At 40.7% G+C, this 12,322-nt stretch overlaps 1 protein-coding gene across 1 annotated transcript in view; it reads left to right on the forward strand.

Annotated features, from left to right (window-relative positions):
* Window positions 1-12,322, forward strand: part of LOC120537790 (ras-related protein Rab-11B-like) — a 46,019-nt gene that overhangs the window by 18,087 nt on the left and 15,610 nt on the right. The window contains exon 2 of the mRNA XM_039766990.1: window positions 5,752-5,947. Within this exon, the coding sequence (XP_039622924.1) occupies window positions 5,752-5,947 (196 nt within the window). The remainder of the gene's footprint in view (window positions 1-5,751; window positions 5,948-12,322) is intronic.

Genomic DNA, 12,322 nt, shown 5'->3' on the forward strand with positions numbered 1-12,322 from the left:
AAAGTGAACCGAAATAGGGAGCTAAAATAGCCATAGGCTACATCTGCATTTGGGCACATTAAAAGCGTGTGGCTGTGAAAAGTGGCGTGGCGTCTGTGACTGTGTGACAATGTGAAGGCTTCATTGCTAAAAAACTTTCCGTTTGCTCTTACAAGCAGCACTTACCTCTAGATGTTTCCTGAGGTTGGACATTGAGGTTTTCGATGTGGACAACATCTTGATAGCCGGCAAACAAGCATTACATTGCACAGTTAGATTTATGCCCTTTTCCGCGACATATCTGAAATGTTTTCTAAATTTCCAGCTGTGAAATGCAGTTTTATTAGACATTGCTAGTAGTAGTTTGAAACTCAGATCACAACATGCCCAGGCATCTGCTATCAGACTGAGGTGATGGCGCTGGCGCTGCAATTATAGACGTGATAGGAGAGCCTATCAGAAATAATTATTGTCTGTGGGAGGGAATGGAAAGGACGATGTTTATAGGCCTAATGAAAATGTGCGAAACAGGCAAAAAAATATTATTTCATATTTCATAAAGGCTTTGCTGACATTTTTAATATGTAACTTAAATTGTAATTCTGAAAAATTACACAAGTAACTGTAATTGAATTACACATTTTATACAGTAACTGTAATGTATTACCGTTACATTTATTTTGTAATTTAATTACGTAACGCCGTTACATGTATTTCGTTACTCCCCAACACTGCCCTCATAACAACTGCTAACAGACTGCGCCAGTCACCCCATCTCTTCTCGACGTCAGGAATAGGAACTCGCACAGTGGTCCCCAGGAGGAAATTACTTGCAATAGTCCATCTTTGCACTATTTTGTTTTGTATTTCCTTTGCACTCAGATGATAAACTTATATTACATACTAATAGAAAATACTGTAGATATTGTGAGTATTTAATTTTTGTCATAAAAATATTTTGCAAAATTATACAGTGCACCTATGAAAATAATTAGAGGAAACATTGGTCAATAGCCGAAGTATTTAATACTTTGTCGGTTTGCCTTTTGGCATTGCATAAAATGCCTAGGAAATGTTTGAAATTTTAATCATTTCATATTTTTTTTTAGTCGTTTCATATTTTGACATCCCATTTTATAGATTTCCTTAGCATTCTACACAATGCCTAATTTCACATATTGATGGTAACATATATAAAATCAGAGAATGATTCGTCCCGTTGGGTTTTCATGGGTTTCCGTTCCGGGTCCTCCCTGCATGGTAGTGCTTTGAGAAGTGAAAAAAGTGCCATATACTGTAAATGAAAAGAATGATTATTATTTGCATTGTTATTATTATCATTATTATATTCATGTTCATATAAGTGGTTATACGATAATGGCTTAAACCTCTGAAGCCTGTTCTTCCCTTCCTGTCACCACTGTGTTGTTCCAAGCTTGTCTTGGAGATGAGGATAACAGTTACAAGTCTACTTCCGTTCTCTTCCTTTTTGCTTCACCTACCCTGGCAGACATAGCACCTGGCACTAGCACTTGATGTTTACAGCTCGCTTGCTAACTCTCGATGAACTTTCCCTTTTACCATTACTCACCTGACTGTCTTTTATTCTGTCTAGGACACCGCCCCCTCTTCAGTCATCCAAACACCCTATTGGTTAGTTGTGCCGTTCAACCCGTCAATCGCTTCTACTTCGTCCTTGATTTGCATAAAGCCCAGTCTCATCTCGGCACATGTAAGTTAGCATAATATTAATAAATATGAAGACATAAAAAATACGGGCGGCACGGTGGTGCAGTGGGTAGCGCTGCTGCCTTGCAGTTAGGGGACCCGGGTTTGCTTCCTGGGTCCTCCCTGCATGGAGTTTGCATGTTCTCTCCATGTCTACGTGGGTTACCTCCCACAGTCCAAATACATGCAGGTTAGGTGCATTGGCGATCCTAAATTGTTCCTAGTGGGTGTGTGTGCCCTGTGTTGGGCTGGTGCCCTGCCCAGGGTTTGTTTCCTGCCTTGCGCCCTGTGTTGGCTGGGATTGGCTCCAGCAGACCCCTGTGACCCTGTAGTTAGGATATAGCGGGTTGGATAATGGATGGATGGAAGTACTGTACATTCCAATAAATAACACTGAGGTCTATGTTGATCACTACCAGTCTATCACTTTTTAGATCTATGTTACACAGTGCCTTTCCTATCTATCTATCTATTATATAGTGCCTTTCCTATCTATCTATCTATCTATTATATAGTGCCTTTCCTATCTATCTATCTATCTATCTATTATATGCCTTTCATATCTATCTATCTATCTACTGTTACAGTATATGGTGCCTTTCATATCTGTCTATCTATTGCCTTTTAGATCTGTTATATAGTGCCTTTCATATCTATCTATCTATCTATCTATTATATAGTGCCTTTCCTATCTATCTAGCTATCTCTCTATCACATTTTAGATCTGTTATATAGTGCCTTTCATATCTACCTATGGCCTTTTAGTTGTGTTATATGGTGCTTTTTCTATGTATCACCTTTAAATATCCACCTGTCTATTATGAGTTTTATCCTAGACAGAATTAAACTCAGCTAAGCATGTTTTCAAATGGATGAATTTTCATATTAATTTCTGAATAACAACAATAAAATAGTGTTAATGAATTTGTAATTTTCTTTGTGGCAGGTTAATTATAGTCCTTAATATGTAAGGCTGCATGCACCATAATGATTCATTGATCTTTTACGTTTTTGATCTGTGCATAAAGACAGTCCAGATCTGATCATGACCTTTGTCTATGTGATGTTCTTCTTGGTGGTTCACTTCTTATGAAAGGTGCTGTATACAAGAAAGTTGTGCTTTTTTGGTTTTGCAGATTTTATTAATTGCCCTCGACTTTGTCATTCTGTTGTTGGCAGTGCAGGTGGAGTATCTGAAGTGAAAAGTGAGGGGATGTCGGCTTTTATGACTGCAGTTGCTGATCGCATTGCCGGACCGTGTCATATCACCCAACTGTAATTGCGGGGTTTGTCAGATTAAGCAACTGTGCAATGGATTTCCAGCACGCTTTTACGTTTCTAAATGATCGCAAGCTGGCAGCCTTTTTCCGACAGCCAGTAGCATGCTGCCTGACAGAGCCGGTGCCCGTGCAAAGCGTAGGGTAAGCTGAGCCGCAATCTCTTTCCCTTAATTTTTCTTCTGTCTTCTGTTTACGAGGTTCAAAATGCCGACGTTGCTTATTCCTCGTCGCTGTGTTATGCACATTGCACTACTGGGCCGAGAACTCATTGTCTGCACTAGTTGGACGGAGTCGCTGGGGATGCCACACTACACGACTCTGGGGGGCTTTGATGCACAAAGGCAGTTGCAGTCTGATTAATTCTGTAGCACAAGAGGTGTCTGCCTCCCCTCAGCATTCAGTATCATTGGCACCCATGTCTACACTGCTTTTTACTAACAGTGAGTACCTGGATGCAAATAGGACAGCAAACTCCACAGACAAAAGAGGAGTTAAAAAGAATGCAAGAAAAGCCGGTGGTTCACATCAAAGGGACTCTCCCTGCATTGAGTCTCCATGTTCTCCCTGTGGGCAGGTGGATTTCCTTCCACAGCCACAAAGACAGGCAGATTTGATGAACTGATGTTGTTAAATTGGCCCCTGATGTGTGTGTCTGTCCTGTGATGGACTGGCGTCCTGTCCAGGGATTGTTCTCGCCTTGCACCTTTCAGTCACTGGCGTAAGCTCTTGGTAGCACTGCTCAGGATAAAGTGGGTTTAGAAGATGAATGGATAGTAAAAGAAAGAATTTCATTCACATGTAAATATCAGGCTTACACATCTTCTGAATGCAAAGTAAGAGAGCAGACATTTGAAGAAGTAAGACTGTAAATGGTTAAAATGAAAACCAGCAGCCCCACTGGTACCCCAGCACTGAACCTGAGAACCTCCGGTCTACACAAAGTAATACACCACTTGAGCAGGGCAGCTCTTGAAAGGCAAAATAAAGACTTGTGCACAAAGAGTCTGATTAGCCCCGTTGTCAATGGAGTCTCTGATTTGGGGGTTCAGTTGCAGGGGTGTAGCACCAAACTCTGGGCCCTGTACATAAGCAGCCAAACCTTTCATTCCAGGCTTCAAGCCAACTACCCTCCACCCCCTGCAGTGGGCCCTGGGTAATCAAAACTCCCGACTATGACGCCATGATCAATTGTAGTGCTAGCTATGAAAGGTGCTATAAAAAAATCGACTTATTTATTTTTGTTCAGCTCCTAAAGGCAAATAGTGTCTTATTATTGCTTTTGCCCCACTTCTAGTGCTGCCCCATGAAAGGCGCCATGTAATAATACTCGATTATATTTCTGCTTTGTTTCATGCAGTAAGGAGTAAGTGGCGTCTGATTTCTTCTTTACTCTGTTGTTTCACTCGGCCCTTTTGAGGTGTCCCGTGATCACACCCTTTGCACGCGGAGTTACAGTTGATGTTTGCCATTGGAAGGAAGGAGGCCCAGAGCTGCTGATTTGGACTTCCTTTTGGATGCAGCAACAGGACATCAGGTCATCCACAAGGAGACATGGCTTCCTGACTTGATGTTTAAAGCTGCAAGCCACTGTGTACAAATTAAATATGTCACAGGCTCCTCTAAGCAGCACGTCTTGGTCCCTTAGTGACACCCAAAGCATCCAGCAGCTCTTGTTAGTAACGTGAAGACCACTTCAGCATCCCCCATAGTGAAAGGTCACTTTGAACCTGAGTATCTACTACATGAACACAACATGCAAGACAAATATGACCCAAAGAAATAATAATAGTAATAATAAAAACAACTTCATACAGAACCTTTCATACATAGAAATGAAGCTCAAAGTGCTTTCCATAGACTGTAGAAATGAAAACGTCTCTTTAGTTTGTAATTCTTGTGTGTTTATGAGAAGCTGTTGTTGTTTGTTATATTTCTGTATTTATGAACTTCTGTAAAAAGCTACATTGTGTGGGGACAAATTATCTACTGATTATATAGTGCCTTTCACATCTCTCTATTGATTTATCTATACATTATACAGTGCCTTTCACATCTCTCTATTGATCTATCTATACATTATATAGTGCCTTTCACATTTCTTTATTGATCTATCTATACAGTATATAGTGCCTTTCACATTTCTCTATTGATCTATCTATACATTATATAGTGCCTTTCACATCTCTCTATTGATCTATCGATACAGTATATATTTATTATAGAGTTCCATTCAGATCTATTTATCTACTGATTATATAGTGCCTTTTCACGTCTCTCTATTGATCTATCTATACATTATATAGTGCCTTTCACATCTCTCTATTGATCTATCTATACAGTATATATTTATTATAGAGTTCCATTCAGATCTATTTATCTACTGATTATATAGTGCCTTTTCACGTCTCTCTATTGATCTATCTATACATTATATAGTGCCTTTCACATCTCTCTATTGATCTATCGATACAGTATATATTTATTATAGAGTTCCATTCAGATCTATTTATCTACTGATTATATAGTGCCTTTCACATCTCTCTATTGATCTAGCTATACAGTATATAGTGCCTTTCACATCTCTCTATTGATCTATCTATACAGTATATATTTATTATAGTTCCTTTCAAATCTATTTATCAATGTGGGTTCTTCTCATATATCATTCATTATTTATATTTTTTTTCTATTTTCTCATTTTCATGTGTATGAGGGCACAAACAGGACGTTTCTTGTAATATTTGCGAACCTCTTTTAATTTCAGTGGTGCTAATCGGCGACTCTGGAGTTGGGAAGAGTAACCTGCTCTCTCGATTCACACGCAACGAGTTCAACTTGGAAAGCAAGAGCACCATTGGAGTCGAGTTTGCCACTCGTAGCATCCAGGTGGACGGCAAGACGATAAAGGCTCAGATCTGGGACACGGCAGGACAAGAACGCTATAGGGCCATCACCTCCGCGTAAGTAGTAGTCGTAGTATTGTCATGTGTACAGAGTACAGCGAAATTCTTACTTTCATTCCCAACCAACAAATAACAGGTTACCTCTCCCTGGTGCTAATCAAGAATGTAATGAGGTAGACAATGTCATTTTATTTCATGGTAGTAGTTCAGGGGTTCAGTTATCTTTCCAGTTTTTAAAACCATGTAGAAATACTCGAGAAGCATTACAAAAGATTTATCCATATATACAATAAATGGAAATAGTATGGGATAGCCGTGGTGAACAAGAAGAAAGGAATTAGAAGACCATCAGCAATCCTTGACAAAGCAGGATGGAGGCTCATCAGGGTGACCATCCTGCTGTGACAGGCATGATGGGGCGAGGTAGGGGTGTATTCTCACAGGTTTAGTGAGACTCACTACGTAAGTTATGGATTGGCCTACTCTCACACGTACATCCTAGGTTTGGTAGTTTGCTATTTTTCAAGTCAAAGTTATTTCTTCACAAACATGCTATATATGCATGTGCCACGTGAAATTGTGTTATAAAGTTAAGAACGTTGTAAAAAATAGAAGAAATATATTCTCTGCACTAGTTCTTTACATTGTAAGCTATGGGGCATGGAGGAAAAGCTTAATCTTTTTAGCGTTAGACTTGAGCGTCACTCTGTCTATAAAAACAGTGCTGAAAGCGTTAGTCCCGAGCATCACTCAGGCAATTGGATAGACGTGTCTCGTGTAAGCATTAGACCCGAGGATTACTCGGGCTGTAAAAGTGACAACAGCGCTAGTGCCGAGCTTTGCTCAGGAAACGATACAGTCATGTCTTATGTAAGCAACAGGCCCGAGTGTTACCCAGACAATGGTGCAGACACGTCTTCTCCTAGTCTCATAATGGCGTCTCATAAGAAATGTTTTGCAGCAGCCTAGGTGTTCTGCACGCTCTTGAAAGTGATGACGAAGTGAATGTGTCTTCAGGCAGTGGAAATGAAACAGACAGTGAAATCAAAAGTGATTCTGATGAATCTGAACATGATGCTCGTGTCAATCACCCTTGTGCAGTGTGCCATTCAAAAGCTGATCAGTCGAGAAAGAAAATCTGCAAGGAATCAGGCTGCTGTTATCCCGTCTGGGATGTTGGATTGTGTGTTTCACCGAGCTTCAAGATACACCACACAAATGGCACATTTTGACAGTATTTATGGTATTAGCATTATTTTTAGTAATATTATTATTATGATTTGTATCCTTATTATACTTTCTATACTTCTGACTTTGTACTTTTAGTATTTTGCATCTTTTACAGAAGAAAGAATAAATATGTCATTTTTCAAGCAAAAAAATCCATCCATTATCCAACCCGCCACATCCTAACACAGGGTCACGGGGGTCTGCTGGTGCCAACACTGGGCACAAGGCAGGAAACAAAACCCCAGGCAGGGCACCAGCCCACCAAGCAAAAAAATGCAACATTTTTTACATTTTGTTTTCAAGAAAAAAAATGTAATGCTAAGGAGGTTACAAACTTACCAAATATGTAAATTTTTTAAGCCCAGACAATTGTTGAGTACTGCTCCGCGTCTCGCAATCACATGCACACATTGTAAAATAGTTTATACGTGCCGTTTTTGAACAAAACAAGACAATTGTAAGAGATTCAGACATTTTAAAAGAAGACCGACAGGGCCTGATAGCGCACCATTTACCCTTTCTGCGGAACATCCTTTCACCTGTAGTAGAAATCGTTACCTTAAATATATACCATTTATCTATTAATAATTAACCCAAAAGAACCAGGCAGGAGGAAGCTTGTCCATTGTGTCTTTTATTTCCCCTTCGCAAAGAGGGACAAACTCCATCAAAGCAGCCTGCAATGGAATGGTCACAAAGTAAAGGCAGAGAGCTATATTATAGATAGCTGAATTTACATAGCAGTGCTGAATTAATGCTTACTCTGATTGGTTCACTAGCTTCCAATCACTCTAATTGGCTAAAAGACATGAGGTGTTTTAGCAGAGAGCATCAACCAGCCCACAAAGTAAAAGTCTCATTTCTACTACATTCCTGGTCCTTACAATACTTTTCAATACTTATTGAGTTCCTGTGTCAGGTCTTACTGGTACATAATAGTCAACCAACTTCTTGGACCATCACCCAGAACCTTCTTGTTCCTTGTTGTTCATTTGACCTTTATCTGTTTTTCCTGATATGCTTGAACACGTTTCTGACATTTATTAACCATTTCTGCTCCCTCTAAGATAGGCACTATATTTTTCATATGAAAAGCATACAGAAACACTTCATACACAATAATAGTATTACCCCTATATGACCATGCAACCCTAAGTCTCATTTTTATTCCAAACACCACCCCCAGTGGGTGGTTTCTTTTTGAAAGACCGAATCACAGTAAACATTTCTTGCAACTTGGTTGCCTTTATTTTGAATTTACAGGATAATTCTCTAGTACTAGGGTGTTGTACCGTGTTAGCCAACAGACAGACGGACCTACCCAAGAAGTGACAGCTTCCACCCCAAGCATATAAGGCGCTCCATTATTTTTAGCCAAGCAATACGGTACAATCGTATTTGCTCAGACCCGACAGACCGCGATCAACAACTGCAGGAGCTCAGACAAGATTTCATCAGACAAGGTTATACCCCCCCAAAACAACAGACACTCAAATACGAAGAGCTACTGCCATACCCAGAGACAACCTTCTGGAATATAAAAACAAAGACAACAAGAACCGCATCCCCCTTGTTGTCACCTACAACCCACATCTTGAAACACTTTGAAAAATTATAAAAGAACTTCAGCCAATGCTAAACAACGACCAAACACTGAAAAATGTATTTCCTGAACGTCCCCTCCTGGCATACAGACAACCACCAAACCTTCAGTAACTAATTGTCCGAAGCTCCCTAAATGAACCGAAAGAAAATGGCACATCTCCCTACGTACAGAAAAGATGTAAAACGTGTGCCCACATCTACAATACAGACCGTATAGTTATACCACACTGCCGACTTGAACATCACATAAAGGGATCATTTTCCTGCAGATCATCTAATGTTGTCTACCTAATTCTCTGCACTGTATGTGGGAGAAACTGGACAAACACTCCGCCAGAGAAGGAATTTACACAGATTCCACATTAAACATGGCAGCACAGATGTTCCTGTAGCGGCCCACTACAACAGCCATGGACACTGCGAGAGGGACTTTAAAGTCACAGTGCTCATGGACAACTTCAGAACACAGCAAGAGAGACGAGAATGGGAAGTTAAACTCATGCTAAAATTTAACACATTACAACATGGCGTGAATAGAGACGAGAGTTTTATGGCGAGATATGAGGACTGTTTGCATCTCTCAGACTGACACAGACAACCTGACTACAGACCCACATTGTTTTGAAAAACTCATCACAGACTTCAAAAGACTTTGTTGGACAGTTATCTTATCTAAAGATCTTCACCATACATTGTTCTTCTCTCTCTTGTTAAATTAATCTTAGCCTGAATGAACCTATTAATTTTTTACATTTAAGGATTTTTCATTTAAACATTTACCATTGTTGTTTCTTATCCTAGTGTGTGGATATAAACACAGGGAACTTCAGTTTCTGTATTACATCTCGCCTGAAGAAGGGGCCTGAGTTGCCCCGAAAGCTTGCATATTGTAATCTTTTTAGTTAGCCAATAAAAGGTGTCATTTTGCTTGGCTTTTCTCTACAGGATAATTCTCAAAAACGAATCCAAAACATATCCTTACCATGAGAAAAACAGTGGCATAAATATGCAATAAAATGACTATTTCCAGACCCTTTTTGTTGTCACAAACATGCATCAGAAACAAGGAAGGCACGGATCAATATTCTGAAACCTTTTTATATATATACACCAGTAATGGCGCACTGCACGATAACATGCAGTGAATACACTTGACTTATAGTTTTCCTCTTCTTTCTCTGTACGTTTAGCATTCGTTTGCTCAGAGGTTGATGCGCTTGCTGCTTCCTGAGCAGCTCTTCTTTTCTCCACCCTATGACGCTTTTCCACTGCATAGTACGGCACGACACGGTTCAGTTCAGCTCACTTTTGGGGGGTTTTCCACTGGGAACAGTACCTGGTACCTGGTCCTATTTTTAGTACCACCTCAGCCGAGGTTCCAAGCGCGCCGAACCGTTACCAAAACGTGACGTGTAAACTCTGCTGGTCACTGATTGGCCGGAGAAAATCGTCACTGAACTTGCGACACGAGACACAACAGACCCGCTAGATTTTTAGCACAGCCAGCGAAGGTTCGGACGCACCATTTTGTTTTAACCAAAAATGGCTGTTTCGTGGTCTAATGAGGAAGTACAGACGCGTTCCTCGTTTGTAGCCGAGGAGCGGATCCAGCGAGAGCTGGATGGGGCGACGAGGAATGAAAAAGTTTTTCAGGAGGTCGGCGCAACTCTAACGACACGTGAATAATCCCGCCCACTCTAAAGCGGTACTAAACTGCAGTCGAAAGCAAAACCAAGCGAACTGAGCCGAACCAAGGTGAGCTGCACTGAACCGTGCTGTGCCGTACTATGCAGTGGAAAAGCGCCACTAGTGGCCCGCTTCTTCTCTTCTATCGTCTGCATCTTTTCACGTTTAAACTGATTAAATTAGTGTTTGTGTTGCAATTACTTAGTATGTTTTCCTTAATTTTTCATTGAGGGACACTTGAATGCAATGACACCCGGGTGAGGCAAACACAGGTTTGGAGAACATGTCTTGGTGAGAATGCTCAGTTACAACATAAAGGGAAAGAGCAGCGATTGTTTTTTTTTGTTTTTTCTTTTTTCATTTAATTTGGAGTTAACTGTGGAGTACCCATTCGGGTTAATCAGGGGTGCCCAACTCCAGTCCTGGAGGGCTGCAGTGGCTGCAGGTTTTCATTCTAGCCCTATTCTTAATTTGCTGCTAATTAACTTCTTTTGAATTAATTTTAATTGACTTGGTTTCCCTGAATTTTTTCATTGTTCCTCTGAATTGCTTCATTTCTTTCCTTAAATGGCACCCAAACAGAAATGAAACGTGACGCGAGTGAGCCAACAGAGGACCAACTAAGTCAGGGCCTCAAACTCCAACCAATTTCACTCCAACCAGTTGCTTAATCAGGCGCTGATTCTTGTCGTTAATTAAACTCGTTCTTTAATTCCATGGCCTGTTGCTGCTCTCATTGTGCAATAGCAGACATTTCCGAAATTGTGGATTTTCTCTTTTCTAAGAGCAGATCAGCATTCCTGAGACCTTCACCTTTCTTTATTTTCACATATTGTATGATGGTCACTGTTTGCTGGCCCTGTTTTGGCTCATTTTGTATCTCATTATTGTTTGGCTGCTAATTAAGGAAAAAGAAACAATTGAGGGGTCTGAGTCTTCAAGAGCAAGTCAAATAAAATGAATTCAAAAGAAGTTAATTAGCAGCAAAAACAGGTCACTAATTAAGAAAAGGGTTAGAATGAAAACCTGCAGCCACTGCGACCCTCCAGGACTGGAGTTGGGCACCCGTGGGTTAGATCAAACACAGGGATCAGGACACCAGTTAAACAGAGACTGGCTTAAAGGGAGGTGTGTGTATGTTTATAATACACCAGTAACGACGCACTGCACATTATACACTGGAATTGTACTTTTCCTCCTCTTTCTCTGTACATTTACCATTGGTTTGCTCAGAGGTTGACGCGCTTGCTGCTTCCTGAGCAGCTCTTCTTTTCTCCACCCCAGCTGCCCGCTTCTTCTTCTCTTCTTTTGTCGGCATCTTTTCATGTTAAAACTGATTAAGTCGGTGTTTGTGTTGCAATTACTTAGTACATGTTATTTAATTTTTCACTTAAGCTGGCACTTAAGTCTTCAATCTACCTCAAGAATGATTTAAGATATGAAGAGGTAGGGGAAGTGACGGCTAAGGTGGTAGGGAATGAGAATGGCGCCCGTACGCATGCGCTGCACGGTCGCCCTGCTGGCCGCTCCCGAGAGATGATTCTACAATAAAATAAAATAAAAATAAAAAGAGGAATAACCTTGGAGGTCAATCATCACCCTGAAAGCGGATAGTAGACGTCACGTAGAATATAAGTATTAAATTTCAGGTCAATGGGTCAAACGTTCCTAGACAGAAGAAGAGACAGACACGGCAATGTATTTTGTGTATAAGCGCCCGACCTGACACTCATTCACACTGGAGGCACGTATAAATTTCTTCACCTGTGGGGCACGTCTTCCCTGTAATCCCCACAGGCACAACACAGCCTCAAGTGTGCAAGCACCACCAAACACACCACACTAACCCTTTTCTTTTCCCTTCCACCACCACCACTCCTCCAAGCTTTGTCCTCCTCCTCCTCCCGACTG

The sequence above is a fragment of the Polypterus senegalus genome, chromosome 10 (genome assembly GCF_016835505.1).
Source record: "Polypterus senegalus isolate Bchr_013 chromosome 10, ASM1683550v1, whole genome shotgun sequence".
NCBI lineage: Eukaryota > Metazoa > Chordata > Cladistia > Polypteriformes > Polypteridae > Polypterus > Polypterus senegalus.